This window comes from Pongo pygmaeus, chromosome 1, assembly GCF_028885625.2.
Source record: "Pongo pygmaeus isolate AG05252 chromosome 1, NHGRI_mPonPyg2-v2.0_pri, whole genome shotgun sequence".
Classification (NCBI taxonomy): domain Eukaryota; kingdom Metazoa; phylum Chordata; class Mammalia; order Primates; family Hominidae; genus Pongo; species Pongo pygmaeus.
This window is the reverse complement of record NC_072373.2, coordinates 95,185,800-95,202,425: the sequence shown is the minus strand read 5'-3', so window position 1 is coordinate 95,202,425 and position 16,626 is coordinate 95,185,800. Positions and strand designations below refer to the sequence as shown.

Genomic DNA, 16,626 nt, shown 5'->3' with positions numbered 1-16,626 from the left:
ACCTCAGCCTCCCAAAGTGCTGGGATTACTGGCTTGAGCCACCGTAGCTGGCCCAACCCACCAGTCTTTATTGTCCATTATCAGGCTCTGAAAAAGACAAAGCTGACCAAGATGAGGTATGTACCCTAAAACCCCCGCCATTCAGCACGAGGGAGGGCACCTAGGACAGGCACTCTGCACAGAGTTGTTCCTCATGACAGAGCACAGACAGGGCGGGGTGCAAGTAGCCACCTGCATTTCCATCAAGGTTGGCTCAGAGGTTGGTGTCCTTGCTCCTATTGTTTTACATACTTCGCTACAACTTAGGAAGTTCCCAGTGTCTTGGCTACAAGACGGGGAAAAAATGAAGGCACCAGAACAAACAGGCTAGGAGCAGTTGACCACCTGGGGAGTCTTTCTAAACACAGGCATATGTTCATGCTGGAGTAGAACAGATAGGTCCCAGGGACAGCATCAGGAGAGAAGTCCCACCTATGCACTTGCAGCAGGGGGCTCATTTGCTCAAGGCAGAGAGCTGGAGTGGCAAAGATACCACGTGGAACCCCATGAAACAGTGTAGGCATACAGGACCTTTCCTTTCTTTACTCTTTTGCTCCAAGATCCCTTCTGGTACTGACGGGCAGGACTTCCTGCATTGCAGCCTTTACACCTTTCCCCAAAGATCATGACTGCAGAACATTCATGTACTTTTCTTCCATGATGAGACTCACACAAGTATATGCCACTCCAACGGCACTGACAGTATTCAACAGGTAAATGGTAAAAATGAAGGTGGGAGGAAGGAAAGCCTCACCATTCCCAAGGTCTGAAAACAGAAGGTGCCCAAATGTCTTAACATTCTGTACATCTAAGCTGGGCACTGGTAGATGACACCCACAACATATCACAACTCACAGAGCTACAAAGAATCAACTTTATTGAACATTCAGGGTCAATTTCTCTTCTTGCTCTTGCCTGTGACCTTGGCTGGTGTGAGGACTGGAGCTGCTGCCTGGTACAGGGTAGAGGAGATCTTGTTGATGTAGTACAGACCAACCATGGAGAAGATGAAGCTATATGGTGAAGACAGAAAGGTCATGGCACCAGTGGGCATCTGCCAGCCCAGTGCCTCCTAGGGAAGACACTAGCATCAGGGAAAGAATCCAAGTTCAAGTTCAGGAAAACAGGGAAGGACAAAGGAGGGAGAACAGAGGGAGAGGTAGGTGTGGAAGGAAAAAGTCTGGCACCATCACAGTAGGATCCAATGCCAAAGAACAGAATGCTACACCCCTTACCCAGCTATCAGGAACATACCAGGTGGTGACACAGACTCGGTGGATGAGGCCAGATGCAAAGAGAGCCAACAGGAGGCACAGGAGAACTAGGGAGGCAAGAAGACACAAGGAGGGCAACGGTCAGAATGGAAATACTAGGCATCTGCACATGGAGTCCAGGAGAAATCCAGGGCTCTCTGAATCCTGGGGAACCTGCTTAGAAGGGTAAGCATGACTACAGCAGGAGGATTCAGATGACCTTAATGATACCCAGAACATGGAGGTAGGAGGTTGAGTGTGGTGGCTTGCACCTGGAATCCCAGCACTTTGGGAGGCTGAGGTGGGCAGATCACTTGAGCCCAGGAGTTTGAGACCAGCCTGAACAACAAAGTGAGACCCATCTCTTAAAAAAAAAAATTGAATTAAAAAAAATTTAGCCAGGCATGGTAGTACACTGGTACACATGCCTGTAGTCCCAGCTATTTAGGAGGCTGAAGTGGGAGGAACCCTTGAGCCAGGAAGTTCAAAGCTGCAGTGAACTGTGATCGCACCACTGCACTCCAGCCTGGGCAACAAAGTAAGACCCTGTCTCCAAATAAAAAAAAAGAACATGGATGTAGATGTATGCTTTTTTTTTTACCAGCTCTGCCCCAAATCTCACGTAACTTCCCTACCCTGGCTTTCCTCCCATAAAAGGGAAAAGGAAAGGTGATGGACAACAAACAGAGTCTGAAGAGCAAGGTGTGTTCCCATTTGGGGAACCCAGTTAAGCCCTTTCCAAAAGAAGCCAGACAATGAGAGTCAATTCATTAAGCTGGGTGACCAGTGGTGGAAGTTGAAGGCCTTGCTCCCTGGACACAGGCTGGAGGGCAGAGTGCTTGTATCCACTTCTTCATGGGGGCAGGAAAGCATTTTAGGTTACCTGGAATATGATGGGAGAGAAGGTGAGAGGACAAAAGCAAAGACAAACAGGGCCCCACCTACCCAGGTGGAGAGGGCAGAGAAGGCAAAGTGGGCCAAGAACTTTGCCCCACTACAATGGCATCTTTTCTTCTTTTTTTTTTTTTTTTTTTTAATTTTTGAGGCAGAATCTCACTCTGTCGCCCAGGCTGGAGTGCAGTGGTGCAGTTTCAGCTTACTGCAGCCTTGATCTCCTGGGCTCAAGCGATCATCCCACCTCATCTTCCCGAGTACCTGGGACTATAGGTGCGTACCACCATGCCCGGCTAATTTTTGTATTTTTTTGGAGAGACGGGGTCTATGTTGCCCAAGCTGGTCTTGAATTCCTGGGCCCAAGCTATCTGCCAGCCTCCACCTCCCAAAGTGCTAGGATTACAAGCGTATGCCATCCCACCCAGCCAATGGTTTCTTTCAGAAGCAACTGAAAAGCTGGGCACAGTGGCTCACACCTGTAATCCCAGCACTTTGGGAGGCCAAGGCGGGTGGATCACTTAAGGTCAGGAGTTCAAGACCAGCCTGACCAACATGGTGAAATCCTATCCCTACCAAAAATACAAAAATTAGCCAGGTATGGTGGCGCACGCCTGTAATCCCAGCTACTTGGGAGGCTGAGGCAGGAGAATCGCTTGAACCTGCGAGGCAGAGGCTGCAGTGAGCTGAGTTCACACCACTGTACTCCAGCATGGGCGACAGAGCAAGACTCCATCTCAAAAAAAAAAAAAAAAAAAAGAAGCAAGTGAAGATAATACATATGGAAACAAAATGTAACAGAGAGAAGTCCCGGGGCTACTGGATGGAAAGAACTCTGAAGCCTGCAAAAGGGCTATGCGGAGAAAGCAAGTCCTAGAGGGGGGCAAAGAAATGAGGGCAGCCAGGCACAGTGGCTCACACCTGTAATTCCGGCACTCTGGGAGGCTGAAACAGGAGGCTCACTTGAGCCCAGGAGTTCAAGACCAGCCTGGGCAATATGGTGAAACCCCATCTCTACAAAAACTTAAAACAGTAGCTGGGTGTGGTGGCACTCACTGGTAGTCCCAGCTACTGGTAAGACTGAGGAGGGAAGATCGTTTGAGTCCAGGTCAAGGCTTCAGTGAGCCATGATCACATCACTGTACTCCAGCCTAGGTGACAGAGTAAAACCTTGTCTCAAAAAAAAAAAAAAAAAAAAAAGAGAAAAGATTAAGGGCAACTATGATAGATCTTTGTTTTACCAGATGAAGGTTTTACATGAGATTGCATCTGCTGTGAATTTCTGAGCACGTGGCATTCCTTAAGTAATCTGGTCTTGACACTTAATTTGCTTTATAAACTTAATTCTCCATAAATAACTGAATCATCAATTCTTGATTACATGAGCAATTGAACAAGAATTATTCCAAACAGGAAATAATCTAACAGTTATTCTGATTTGGTCAGGATTCCTGCTGCCATAGAAATTTGGTGCCTCTAGTATTTAGGCTCTTCACAATCCCTTCAAATAAGTAGAATTCTCTAATATTGAGTTAATTTCACATCAGAACTCCATAGTGAACTTGGTCCTGCTGCTTCTTCTGGTGGGAACAAGGACCGCCTCCCAGCGAATAGATGCAAAACATCAGCCCAAATTTGCCTGTTCCCCTCAAACCTTCCCTGGGAGCTGGCCAGAAGGTACCAAAGTTTCTTGCTTTCAAAGGCCTTCTCTTCCAGCTCCAACTCCAGGAGCTATACAAGGTGCAGAATGGAAGTGTCATCTGTCTTCAGACAGCTTCAGTAAATATATTTCTCCTTAACAACCTTTACCACCTAAGCATCTGGAAATTCAATATCATGTTTCAGGAGGTTAAAGAGGAGAAAGTTCAAATACTCAAGCTCCAATATTCACTTACTCTCAGGGAAGATCTTTGCTTGGAATCCTTTGCCAAAGACAAGATTCTCCAGATTATTGAAGGCCTGGTTGAGGGAGTTAAGGAGTAGGGCGTGCTACGGGGACAGAGCTGTGTGGGGAAGGGGAAGGGCACATGCCTACGTGGCCCGCCCCCTCCAACTGCAGGGAGGATACAGTGAGCGAGAATACGAAGAGACCCGAGCCAAGCAGGCCGCCCTGGATGGTGAGCCACTCGGTGGAGGCCAGCTGACGGCTGTACATCTGCATCCCAGCGAAGAGCAGCAGGGACAGGAGGGAGGAGAGCGCCAGCGAGGTGCCTGTACCCACCACTGGAGGGGATGGGAGAAGGGACGGAGAGTCAGACTCCGCCCTCCCTCCGGCAAGCTACGGGCAGATCAGCCGGTCCAGAAGCTCGGTGGGCCGACCCCCTCCAAGAATTCCCGGGACTGCAGCCACATGCCCCAACTCCCCCACACCGCGCGGCAACCCCTAGGTATTCCCCAGCCCCGGACACCCCGAACCCTCCCCTACGGTGGAAATGCCCGCTCCTGGTGGAACCCAGGACACGTCAGCTCTGCCGGGAGAGGACGAGGAAAGCTTGTCCACCCAAACCCCGACCCCCTTTAGGACTTCCTGGGGACCCCACCGGTCCCGTTACCCATCATGCCCCGCCCGTGAGTCCAACCGGCGCCTCTGGCCCAGAAAGGAGAGCTGAACCGGGTGCGATTAGCTATGCGCATGCGTCAGCGCTTAACGCGGACTTGCTACTCCCCGCGTTCTTGCTACTCCCCGCGTTCTCCTCTTTCTTCCTCTCAGTGCCTGGACGCGGCGCCCTCTTGCGACAGGGAGGGAATAATGCGTCGAGGGGGCATCCTCGGCCACCGCCCTGGTCCTCAGGCTTTCCTCATACCTGGTGCGTCTGCTGCCACTCTGTACAAGCTGCACTTATCTCTTTAAGTCATTGGGCCCATGCCTGTGGCATCTATCCCATCTCTGTCTTCTTTGCCATTTCTGTCATCTCTAGTGCACGTTCCTTAAACCTCCCTGCCCCATGCCTCAACATCTCCCAACCCAAAATTTAGTGCTCCCAACCAGGAGCTCATTTTCCTCCGAAACTAATCCCCCGCTTTATATGAGTAAAATTAGGAGCCAATGAAAAATGAGAATGTAAGAAATGGCTCCCCCGTCAAATACCTTTCCATATTCCCCAATCCCCCGACCGGCTTTCGAGAACCACGTGGGGAGAACTATTTCCCACCCCCTACCCCGACGGGCGCTGTTCGAGGCTGGTCCCGGGAGCATGCGCAGTGACACCTCACCCCCCCAGCCCTCCTCACACCCCCACTGGGCTCCTGCATTAAGCCCGGGGTTCGCAGCCGCAGCCGGGATCGGGCACCCAGGGGCGGGCGGGCACGGTAGGGCCATGGCAGAGGGTGAGGATATGCAGACCTTCACTTCCATCATGGACGCACTGGTCCGCATCAGTGTGAGTTAAGGTGGGGTCGAGGGAAGGGGAGGGGGCGTATAGGGTTCTGGGGCAAGCTGGGACCTGGAACAGGTGGGGATCCAGGAAGATGCTGGGATGTAGACAGGGGGCTAGAGATGGCAGAAACGGCTGGGAGGGTCGGGATGCAGGTATGAGACGGTAATCCCGGGAGCAGCCCGGAGGTGAGTGCCTTGAAGGCGTCGGTGTGCTGGGGCGTGAGGAGGAGCTAGGAGCAGCCCAGACGCAGCGGGTGGGCTGGGGTGGCCTCCAGCAGTGCACCGGGGCTGGGGCTTCAGGGGAAAGGCCCTGTTATGAGAAGGGGGACGTGTGAGCTTGGATATTTTCCAAGAAAACTGAGGACAGGTGGGGGATGATGTAGGAGCCGCCCCACAGTGCAGTTCCCAATTTGGACCCCTCCCCAAGACCCCACCCCACGCACCCCCACTCAGGGCTGCTTCCGAGCCTGCGGTTGTCATGGCAACCCGTGCCCGGCTCTCCCAGGGGCGGTGCCAACCGTGTTCCCCCCCACCACTTCCTCCCCCCCTCCTTGTTCCTCCCTCCTTTGTGTCAGCTGCGCCCCTGACCGGGATGGCTGCGAAGAGAGGGACCAAGGTGAGGTGTGGGGGTGGGGCATAGCCCGAGGACCCCCACTCTCGCCACCAAGAGGGGGAGGGGACTTCCGGTGGGGAGGGGGCGAGTAGGCGGGGCTCTTGATTCCCCCGCTAGTTCGGAGAAGGGGGTGCAGCTGACCGGGTTGCGCTGCGGGAGAGGGCGGAAGGGCCTGATGGGGGCGAAGGGGAATGGGTTGGTAAGAGGGATTGGAGGAGACCGATGGGGAAGTGAAGGATGGGGAATGGAGGCTGGAGTGGCCGCAGGCCGGAGCCGCGGCAGGAGGACGTATGGAGACAGCAGGATGGAGTGCCAGCCTCTCCTGGCTATCGGGAGGAATCACGGCATGGGGGTGCTGCTAGAGAAGGGAGTGGGGGTCTGCATGGAGCTGCAGAATGGGCGGTGTCCTTGAGAAAAATGCCAGGGGCAAGCTGCCCAGAGATGGGGGATGGAGGCAGGTGAGGGGGCTGCCAGCTGGGGCTGCTGCAGCTGGAGAAATGGGGATTGGGTTTGAGGCTGGAGCAGGCACAAGCTCCAACCGTCCCTCCTCTGGGCCTTTAGCTCTGCAGCGGGGAAAGAGAAGCAAGGGACAGAGGTCTGGGAAGGTCTGTGAACCAGCCCAAGGCAGGTGCTGTGGAAAAGCTGCAGGTAGCTTGTCTTGCTCCTTCCTCAGACCCCTAGGGTATCCAAGGGCAGCCAAGGGGCTGCTGAGGTATGCCTAAGTGTCCAAGCGCTGACCTAGCCTCCTGGTCCCTCCACAGACCAGCATGAAGAACATGGAGAAGGAACTGCTGTGCCCAGTGTGTCAAGAGATGTACAAGCAGCCACTGGTGCTGCCCTGTACCCACAACGTGTGCCAGGCCTGTGCCCGAGAGGTCTTGGGCCAGCAGGGCTACATAGGACATGGTGGGGACCCCAGCTCCGAGCCCACCTCTCCTGCCTCCACCCCTTCCACCCGCAGCCCCCGCCTCTCCCGCAGAACTCTCCCCAAGCCAGACCGCCTGGACCGGCTGCTTAAGTCAGGTGGGACTGGGGCCTGTAGGGTGGGGATGGGAACGCTGAGCTATTCATCAGGAAGATGGAAGAAGTCCATCACTGGTCAGGGGCATCTGTCTATCTTTCTGGGGGGTGGAGATACTGCTTACGCAGGCTCTAATGAGAGCGGAGCTCTGGCACAATGAAAATCTAATTTAATTAAACAGGCTTCCCCACACCCAGCCAGCTGTAACTCTCATGTCCTCTACCTCCCTGGTTCACCCACAGGCTTTGGGACATATCCTGGGAGGAAGCGAGGTGCTTTGCACCCCCAAGTGATCATGTTCCCGTGCCCAGCCTGCCAAGGTGATGTGGAGCTTGGGGAGCGGGGTCTGGCAGGGCTTTTCCGGAACCTGACTCTGGAGCGTGTGGTGGAGCGGTACCGCCAGAGTGTGAGTGTGGGAGGCGCCATCCTGTGCCAGTTGTGCAAGCCCCCACCACTAGAGGCCACCAAGGGCTGCACAGAGTGCCGCGCCACCTTCTGCAATGAGTGCTTCAAGCTCTTCCACCCCTGGGGCACCCAGAAAGCCCAGCATGAGCCCACCCTCCCCACCCTCTCCTTCCGACCCAAGGTGAGCCAACCCTTCCAAGGCCTGGGGAGGGAGGGACATGCTGCTGCAGGTGGGTGGGGGTACCTGGCATTGTGGGTTTCCAAAAGAAAGTGGGAAGGCTTTTCCAATGCTAAGCACCTATCTCTGTAATCTGTAACAAAGTCACCGGACAAATCATTCAACAACTTTGGGCCTCCATCTCATTTACATCCCTGTAGGGGGATGGTAGTATCTGTCCTGCAATGTCCATACCTAAAGAGTTGCTGAGAGGATGGCGTGAGATAATGTTTGTTCACTAAAAAGTGTTACCTGCACACTAAAAAGGTCTGTGTGCATTCACTCACTGAACAAATATTTATTGAGCACCTATGTGCATGGTGCTATTCTAGGTGTTGGAGATACAGCAGTAAACAAGATAGACAAGGTTAATTATTAACTACCAGGCTAAGATTAATTGGCATCATTATAACTGTTATTGCCACATATCCCAATGAGAGAGATGAAGAGAGGTGCAATGCTGGTGAAATGGGCACCGCCCGGAGACTGTAGGAAAGGCTCTCTTTGATGCCAGTATGTACCACTAGGTGGCACTGTGTAGCACCACCAGCGGATGTCTCCACTCCCATCTTGCCAGGGGAGGAGGGCACCAAACTGCTGTAGTGGTAGCGTAGCACCCTTAGATACACCATTGTCTGACCATCACATTGTTCTTTGTGTCCCTAGGGCCTTATGTGCCCAGACCACAAGGAAGAGGTGACCCACTACTGCAAGACATGCCAACGCCTGGTATGTCAACTCTGCCGGGTGCGGCGCACCCACAGCGGGCACAAGATCACACCAGTGCTCAGTGCCTACCAGGCCCTCAAGGTAAGGACCCCCCTTATCCAACCCTAGTGCTAACTCACACTCTTACCCTCTTGCACCTCCTCCCAACTGCTGGCTTCTGCAGAGCTGGGCTTGATGCCCACCTCTTTCTTCCCCCTCAGGACAAGCTGACAAAGAGCCTGACATACATCCTGGGAAACCAGGACACGGTACAGACCCAGATCTGTGAGCTGGAGGAGGCTGTGAGGCACACCGAGGTGAGGGAGGGTACAGAGGTGGGCCCTGGGCCCTTCCTGGGAGTAGGGGCAGGAAGGGGGTGTGGGTGGTCATGACCCAATCACCTTGTTGCTAGCTCAGGAAGTCCGTGAGGTGTCCAGCTTCTGGTTAAATCAGGTTTGCAGGAACACCAGTGCCCCAAGCCAGGCTGTACCTGGGCTGCAGGGTGGGGGCAGGGTGGCTATAGCTCAGGAGAGAGCTCGAAAAACCCCATGCGTAGCTCAAAAAACCCCATGCGTAGCTCAGATGCTCTCAGGCTCAGGTGCCTACCAAGGATGGCACACATTCCCAGTGCTAGAGTGAGGTGATGACTGATACCTTCTGCCAGGTTGCTTGAGCTGGCTGACATGGGGATGGACAACTAAAGATGGCATAGATGCCAGTGGACATTAATTAGTGCAGTCCAAGTGGACCTTAGGGTAGCCATGGCCTCATTCATTTGGATGAGTCACTAAGGGGCAGGGATTATGATGTGGGGTTCCAGGAAGGTTGGCACAAATGACCAGGAGTTGAGTCCATTAGAGGTGCCTTTGCAGCCATGAGCCCAGGCCCTGTAGGAATGGGTGAGTAGGATTTCCCCCGATCCCTTGTGACCTTAGCCATGCTGTGGTGGCCAAGGAGGCCAGCACAAGTGCTGCCTCCAAAAAGAAGATAGTAAGTCGTGCATCCTTTGGGTGTTGCTCCCTGGGCAGGTGAGTGGTCAGCAGGCCAAGGAGGAGGTGTCACAGCTGGTGCGGGGGCTGGGGGCTGTGCTGGAGGAGAAGCGGGCATCACTGCTTCAGGCCATTGAAGAATGCCAGCAGGAGCGGCTGGCCCGTCTCAGCGCCCAGATCCAGGAGCACCGGAGCCTGCTGGATGGCTCAGGTCTGGTGGGCTATGCCCAGGAAGTACTTAAGGAAACAGACCAGCCTTGCTTTGTGCAAGCCGCCAAGCAGCTGCACAACAGGTACTCAGGGGCATGGGCTCCTAGCGGGGCAGGGATATCACGGGTGTGACCAACATCTAGGACAATGTCTACAGTACTGCCAGGTGGAGAACTGGGGTTCTGAGGATTTTCATGAGGCCAAACTGATACCAGCTCCCAAAGCAGTTCCCAAGGCTCTAGGGGCAGGCAAGACAGAATTGAGGGGAAGGGTGGCTGCCCAGATGGCAGTGCCTGACCCTTTCTTGTCCCCATCCCAGGATTGCCCGAGCCACTGAAGCCCTCCAGACGTTCCGGCCAGCTGCCAGCTCCTCCTTCCGCCATTGCCAGCTCGACGTGGGACGTGAGATGAAGCTGCTGACAGAGCTTAACTTCCTGCGAGGTAAGGAGATGGCCAGGCCCCATGCCCAACCAGAGCCTTCTTCCCTTCCTCCCCAGCAGCGGGCCCGGGGGGCAGTGCCTACCGGGGACCTCCCCGGCCTCCTGCCCGGCCTGGCCAGCCACTCCTCCCACCCAGCCCACCCTGCCACACCGTCCTACCGCGCTCAGCGCTGCTTCTCCCTCTCTTTGTTTGTAGGCTGTGGCCACCGCGGACTCTGCTCCGGAGCACCCCAGGCAAGTCAGCGGCCCTGCCCCGGGGGCCCTGCCCGCCGCCGGGCCCCCTTCCCACCCCGCTGCTCCCACGCATCTCGGCCAACCACTCATTGCTTCCTTCTCTTTCCTGCCTTGCCCCGACCTCGTGGTCCTCCCACTGGACCGATGCCCTGTCTCTCTTCTGCCTTCTTCAGGCGCTTGTGTAATCCTGGCCCTTCTGACCTTTTGTCCTTGTGACCCTTGCCCTCTGGCCTTGCACTTCCTTTCCCTTGACCTCCAACCCCTGCCCTCAGCTTTTGCTGTCCCTCTGTTGTCCCCACTTTCCACCTCGCTGCCTCCTAAATCTCTCTTCTGAGCCTGGTCCCCTTCCTTCCTGCTCGGCGCCCTCTTGCCTGTGGGCTCCAGTGGCCTTTGCCTGCCCCTCCCTGGGGCTCCTCTTAATTCATAGAATATCTGAGCTGCAAGGGCCCCCAGAACTTACCTGATCTGATACCCTCATTTGACAGGGGAGGAAACTGAGGCCCAGAAAGGGGAAGTGACTTATTCCAGGCCAGAGTGAGGTAGCAGCAGCCCAGTACTAGCACACAGGTGTCCTGACCCCCAGCCCAGCGCTTTCCTGCCTCGTTCTCTCTTGGGCCCTGCCCTGCCCCTCCTGTGCCCAGTTCCCAGATGAGCCCTTCCCCAGCTCCCTCTCACCCACACTCACCCCCCCGGCTCCCGCTGCTTTCCCTTTTCCTGCCTGCCCCTGCCCTCCATGCCAGGCCAGTGGCCAGGCCCTGACTGACCCCCGCTGTCTCTTCCAACAGTGCCTGAGGCCCCCGTCATTGACACCCAGCGCACCTTTGCCTATGATCAGATCTTCCTGTGCTGGCGGCTGCCCCCCCACTCACCACCTGCCTGGCACTATACCGTTGAGTTCCGGCGCACGGATGTGCCTGCCCAGCCGGGCCCCACCCGCTGGCAGCGGCGGGAGGAGGTGAGGGGCACCAGTGCCCTGCTTGAGAACCCCGACACGGGCTCTGTGTATGTGCTGCGCGTCCGCGGCTGCAACAAGGCTGGCTACGGCGAGTACAGTGAAGATGTGCACCTGCACACGCCCCCAGCACCTGGTGAGTGAGCAGGCACAGGTGGTCGTGCAAAGGGCATGGGGAATGCCAGGGCCCAGGCCCTGACGGTTGGTTCCGGTTGCTGCTAGAGAGGCCATATAACATAGTAGGTCTCACACACACTAGCTCTGGAGCTAGACGGCCTGGGTTCAAATCCTAGCTCTGCCTCTTGACAACTGTGTGGGTGGCTTCTGGCAAGTTTTTCCCCTTTCTGAACTTCAGAGTCCTTTTCTGTAGGGATAATGATAATACTAGCCAGGTGCAGCAGCTCATGCCTGTAATCCTAGCACTTTGGGAGGCCAAGGAGGGAGGATTGCTTGAGGCCAGGAGTTCAAGACCAACCTGGCCAACACGGTGAGACCCGATCTCTAAAAAAATAAATAGGCCAGGCGAGGTAGCTCACGCCTGTAATCCCAGCACTTTGGGAGGCCGAGGCGAGCGGATCACAAGGTCAAGAGTTCGAGACCAGCCTGGCCAACATGGTGAAACCCCATCTCTACTAGGAATACAAAAATTAGCCGGGCGTGGTGGTGTGTGCCTACAATTCCAGCTACTCGGGAGGCTGAGGTAGGAGAATCGCTTGAACCCAGGAGGCGGAGGTTGCAGTGAGCTGAGATCGCACCACTGGACTCCAGCCTGGACGACAGAGCAAGACTCCGACGTCTCGGAAAAAATAAATAAATAAATAAATAAATAAATAAATAAATAAATAAAGGCCAGGCAAGGTGGCTCACACCTGTAATCCCAGCACTTTGGGAGGCCAAGGTGGGTGGATCCCCTGAGGTTGGGAGTTTGAGACCAGCCTGACCAACATGGAGAAACCCCGTCTCTACTAAAAATACAACATTAGCCGGGTGTGGTGGCGCATGCCTGTAATCCCAGCTACTTGGGAGGCTGAGGCAGGAGAATTGCTTGAACCTGGGAGGCGGAGGTTGTGGTGAGCCGAGATCGCGCCATTGCACTCCAGCCTGGGCAACAATAGTGAAACTCTGTCTCAATAAATAAATAAATAAAATACGTAAAAAACAAATTATTTTTGGCCGGGCACGGTGGCTCACGCCTGTAATCCCAGCACTTTGGGAGGCCGAGGTGGATGGATCACGAGGTCAGGCGTTCAAGACCAGCCTGGCCAACATAGTGAAACCCCATCTCTACTAAAAATAAAAATGAAAATAATTAGCTGGGCATGGTTGCAGGCGACTGTAATCCCAGCTACTTGGAAGGCTGAGGCAGGAGAATGGCTTGAACCTGGGAGGTGGGGGTTGCAGTGAGCCGAGATTGCGCCACTGCACTCCAGCCCGGGGAACGGTGTGAGACTCTGTCTCAAAAAATATATATATATTTTTTAAAAATGATAATGCTTACCTCATAGGATTGCAAGAATTCAGCTGGTTTGAGACAATCCATGGGAGTCTGAGTACAGTGTCCGGCTCATGGTTAGGGCTCAAGAATGTTACTAAAATGACTAGAAAATAGTTTGGACTCCAGGGGGTGGGCATGAGAGGGAAGCCTTGCCACCCAAGTAGGGGCTGGGTATAAGGGCCAGGTGTGAACCCAGAGTATGGGCTGGAAGGCACAGATTGATGGTGATGGGAATGTCACCAGGTGGAACAGAATAATGGGAACTGTCCATGGGGCTGGCCACAAGTAAGGGGTTCGAGGAAGCCCCATGAGTCAACCAGGTCCAGAGCACTGACTTCTGTGCCCACTGTCATCACAAAAACTCTCTGGGGTCCCATGCCCATTTGGAATGCCCCCTTCTTTTTTCCTCATGCCCCCCATTCCAGTTTCCCATGTCCTGTTCTCCTGAACCCCCTGCCTGTTCCTGTTGACTGAACCCCCTTGCAACGTGTTTCCTGTTCTGCAGTCTCACAGCCCCCAGTGCCAGTGTTTGTCCCTGAAGTTCTTCCTCCATCTCAACCCTCTCCCTCCTTCCAGTCCTGCACTTCTTCCTCGACGGCCGCTGGGGTGCAAGCCGAGAGCGGCTGGCTATCAGCAAGGACCAGCGAGCAGTACGGAGTGTTCCGGGGCTGCCCCTGCTGCTGGCTGCTGACCGGCTGCTGACCGGCTGCCACCTGAGTGTGGATGTGGTCCTGGGCGACGTGGCTGTGACCCAGGGCCGCAGCTACTGGGCCTGCGCCGTAGACCCAGCCTCCTACTTGGTCAAGGTGGGCGTCGGGCTGGAGAGCAAGCTTCAAGAAAGTTTCCAGGGTGCCCCTGATGTGATCAGCCCCAGGTCAGACCCCTCTGGAAGGGATGGGGTATGGGGGTCCTGGTGGGAGTGAGGGGCACAGAAGGGGTGGCAAGTGGAGCACAGACTTGCTAGGGTGGGCCTGGGAGAGGATTAGGAGGAAGTAGTAGGAGCCTGGAAGCCAGGCTGGGAGGCCTGTGTCCAGGAGAGGCATGGGCTCAGCAAAAGGGCTTTTGAGGACTGATTTTCAGAGCATGGCATGTGGTCAGGGAAAGGGATGATAAAAGAGGGAGCCATCTCTGCTTCCTTCCAACCATCTGTCACTCTGGATCAACACACCATCTCTCCAAGCGTCTGTGTCCTTTCTTCCTAACACTCCATTTCCAACATACCTTCTCCATAAAACCTTTGCTCTCGAAGACCTCCTTCACCCGTATCTTAAAATTCTTCCCTTAGCCGGGCGTGATGGCTCACGCCTGTAATCCCAGCACTTTGGGAGGCTGAGGCAGGCAAATCACCGGAGGTCGAGAGTTCAAGACCAGCTTGACCAACATGGAGTGACCCCATCTCTACTAAAAATACAAAAAAATAGCTGGGCATGGTGGCGCATGCCTGTAACCCCAGCTACTCGCGAGGCTGAGGCAGGAGAATCACTTGAACCCGGGAGGTGGAGGTTGCGGTGAGCCAAGATTGTGTCATTGTGCTGCAGCCTGGGTGACAAGAGCAAAACTCCTTCTCAAAAAAAAAAAAAAAAATTCTTCCGTTAAACATCCCACCTCCATAACCCTCCTCTCCCCAACTCCCTATTTTTTTTTTCTTTTTTTTTTTTTGAAATGGATTCTCGCTCTGTCGCTCAGGCTGGAGTCTAGCAGCACAGTCTCGGCTCACTGCAAGCTCCGCCCCCCAGGTTCACACCATTCTCCTGCCTCAGCCTCCTGAGTAGCTGGGACTACAGGCGCCCGCCACCACGCCCAGCTAATTTTTTGTATTTTTAGTAGAGATGGGGTTTCACCATGTTAGCCAGGATGGTCTCAATCTCCTGACCTCGTGATCCGCCCACCTCGGCCTCCCAAAGTGCTGGGATTACAGGCGTGATCCACCATGCCCGGCCCCGACTCCCTATTTAACACCCTCCCACTAATGCTTTTCATCCTAAGCCTTCTCCCCAGCACTCTATCCCCCAACACCTTATTTCTTCAAAATGCTTTCTCCCCAACACAAATCCCCTCCTAAACCCCATTGTCCCCAACCCCGCATACCTCTAACACCCTTCATTTGTGACACCAATCCACCCTCATCTCTCTCCTGACACCCACCTTCCCAACATCCTTTCTCTTCTTAGTCACTAATCTCGGATTCTTCCAACGTCCTCTAATCCTCAGAACCATCTCCCCAGCATGATTTCCCCAACACCATTTTTCTCAACGCCTTTCCGCGGGCTATACCAATGCTATGTCTTTCCTGTCCCCCTGCCCCTCTCTTGCCAATGTGCTTTCCTCTCTGTGCTCTCTTTCCACCAAACCCAGACCCCTGACCCTATACTCTAACCCCTGACTCTTCAGCGTTTTCTTCTCAACACCCAAAATCCATCCCTTCAACCTCTTGCTCCTTAACATTCCATCCTTCCAGCGTCTCCCTCTGGTACCTCATCTGTCACTCCATCCCTCAACAATCTCGTCCCCAACACCCGCTTCTGCAGGTACGACCCGGACAGTGGGCACGACAGCGGTGCCGAGGATGCCACAGTGGAGGCGTCGCCGCCCTTCGCTTTCCTAACCATTGGCATGGGCAAGATCCTGCTGGGGTCGGGGGCAAACTCAAACGCAGGGCTGACAGGGAGGGATGGCCCCACAGCCGGCTGCACAGTGCCCCTGCCACCCCGCCTGGGCATCTGCCTGGACTATGAGCGGGGCCGGGTTTCCTTCCTGGATGCGGTGTCCTTCCGTGGGCTCTTGGAGTGCCCCCTGGACTGCTCAGGGCCTGTGTGCCCTGCCTTTTGCTTCATCGGGGGTGGCGCAGTACAGCTCCAGGAGCCAGTGGGCACTAAGCCTGAGAGGAAAGTCACCATTGGGGGCTTCGCCAAGCTGGACTGAGCCTTCCAGGCTCCTCATGCAGACCTGGGGTCCTCCTGGGCCCTGGCCCCCAAACCTCTTGGCGCCCAGTTGTTACCCCCTGGCAGCTTCTCCCTCAAACTCTCTTACCATGTGGTCCTGCCCCTTCTCCCGTGTCTGTCTTCCCACAGTTTTCTCTTGACCCAGGGGCTCTCTTCTGTCCACACCTCTCTGGATGGCCCCCGTTCTCTCCATTGCTTGTTAGCCAGGCCCCCACCCCCACTGAATCTGCCCTCTGACCTGCCTTTGGCATGTTACCCAAGCCATGGAGAGAGCCCCTTCTCCATCCCTGTCCTGTGCCCCCCAGGCTGATTGGGAGGGAGGGCACCTAGAACACTGGGCATGATCTCCAGCTCTGCCCTTGCCCTGCCAAGCTCCCTGCCCTGTTGATGCTGAATTACAGCCTTGGGACAGGCAGGCTTTGGGGCTGGACGCTGTCCAGGCATTCCTGGTGAGGGGAAGGGGACCCTGTCATCCTGCTTTATTTATTTGGGTCCCAACACAAGACAGCCGCATGCCCCTTATGTCCCTCTTCTCCCTCTTGCATGCTTTACCTGTCCCACACCCATGCCAATGTGCCAAGTCTCCCTTGGGGACCCAGCTGAGTCTGGGTGTTCCCATTGGGTTGGGCCAGGCAAGGCCTCTGGTACCCGCTGCCGTCCCCCTGCAGTGGGCTCTGCTAGGCCTGTGCCGAGCAACAGCTGTTATTGTCATGGTTTATAAACAATAAACTGTGATGCCAGGCACATCTCTGCCTTCCCTGAGCGCAATCATTCCTGTTAGTTTCTGTGCTGGGTGTGGTAGGCGGGAGGGAGCAGGGTGCTAGGCTGTGGTTCTAGGCAG

The 16,626-nt window shown here is 55.1% G+C and overlaps 2 protein-coding genes across 10 annotated transcripts; one reads left to right on the top strand and one right to left on the bottom strand.

Annotated features, from left to right (window-relative positions):
* Positions 1-899: 899 nt before the first annotated feature.
* KRTCAP2 (keratinocyte associated protein 2) lies at positions 900-5,455 on the bottom strand. Of its 3 annotated transcripts, none has more exons than XM_054459576.1 (6): positions 4,736-5,455; positions 4,252-4,406; positions 4,079-4,142; positions 2,077-2,175; positions 1,294-1,360; positions 900-1,052 (listed from the first exon to the last, which is right to left on the bottom strand). In XM_054459576.1, exons 1-6 carry the CDS (start codon positions 4,815-4,817, stop codon positions 932-934), a joined length of 588 nt encoding a protein of 195 aa, XP_054315551.1. In that variant the 5' UTR covers positions 4,818-5,455; the 3' UTR covers positions 900-931. The 3 variants fall into 3 exon arrangements, with proteins under 3 accessions (XP_054315551.1, XP_063506718.1, XP_054315561.1); XM_063650648.1 differs by lacking the exon at positions 4,736-5,455 and adding an exon at positions 4,609-4,716; XM_054459586.1 differs by lacking the exon at positions 2,077-2,175.
* Positions 5,456-5,457: 2 nt separating this feature from the next.
* On the top strand, positions 5,458-16,529 carry TRIM46 (tripartite motif containing 46). 7 transcript variants are annotated; one of them, XM_054459528.2, is made up of 11 exons: positions 5,496-5,563; positions 6,135-6,175; positions 6,934-7,195; positions 7,436-7,779; positions 8,482-8,625; positions 8,745-8,840; positions 9,552-9,805; positions 10,042-10,163; positions 11,182-11,484; positions 13,420-13,717; positions 15,372-16,529. In XM_054459528.2, the coding sequence occupies exons 2-11, from the start codon at positions 6,152-6,154 to the stop codon at positions 15,763-15,765; spliced, it is 2,241 nt and encodes a 746-aa protein (XP_054315503.1). In that variant the 5' UTR covers positions 5,496-5,563; positions 6,135-6,151; the 3' UTR covers positions 15,766-16,529. The 7 variants fall into 7 exon arrangements, with proteins under 7 accessions (XP_054315497.1, XP_054315536.1, XP_054315519.1 ...); XM_054459553.2 differs by lacking the exon at positions 6,135-6,175 and adding an exon at positions 6,734-6,820 and having other exon boundaries at positions 5,501-5,563; XM_054459513.2 differs by lacking the exons at positions 5,496-5,563; positions 6,135-6,175 and adding exons at positions 6,178-6,630; positions 6,734-6,820.
* Positions 16,530-16,626: the final 97 nt, after the last annotated feature.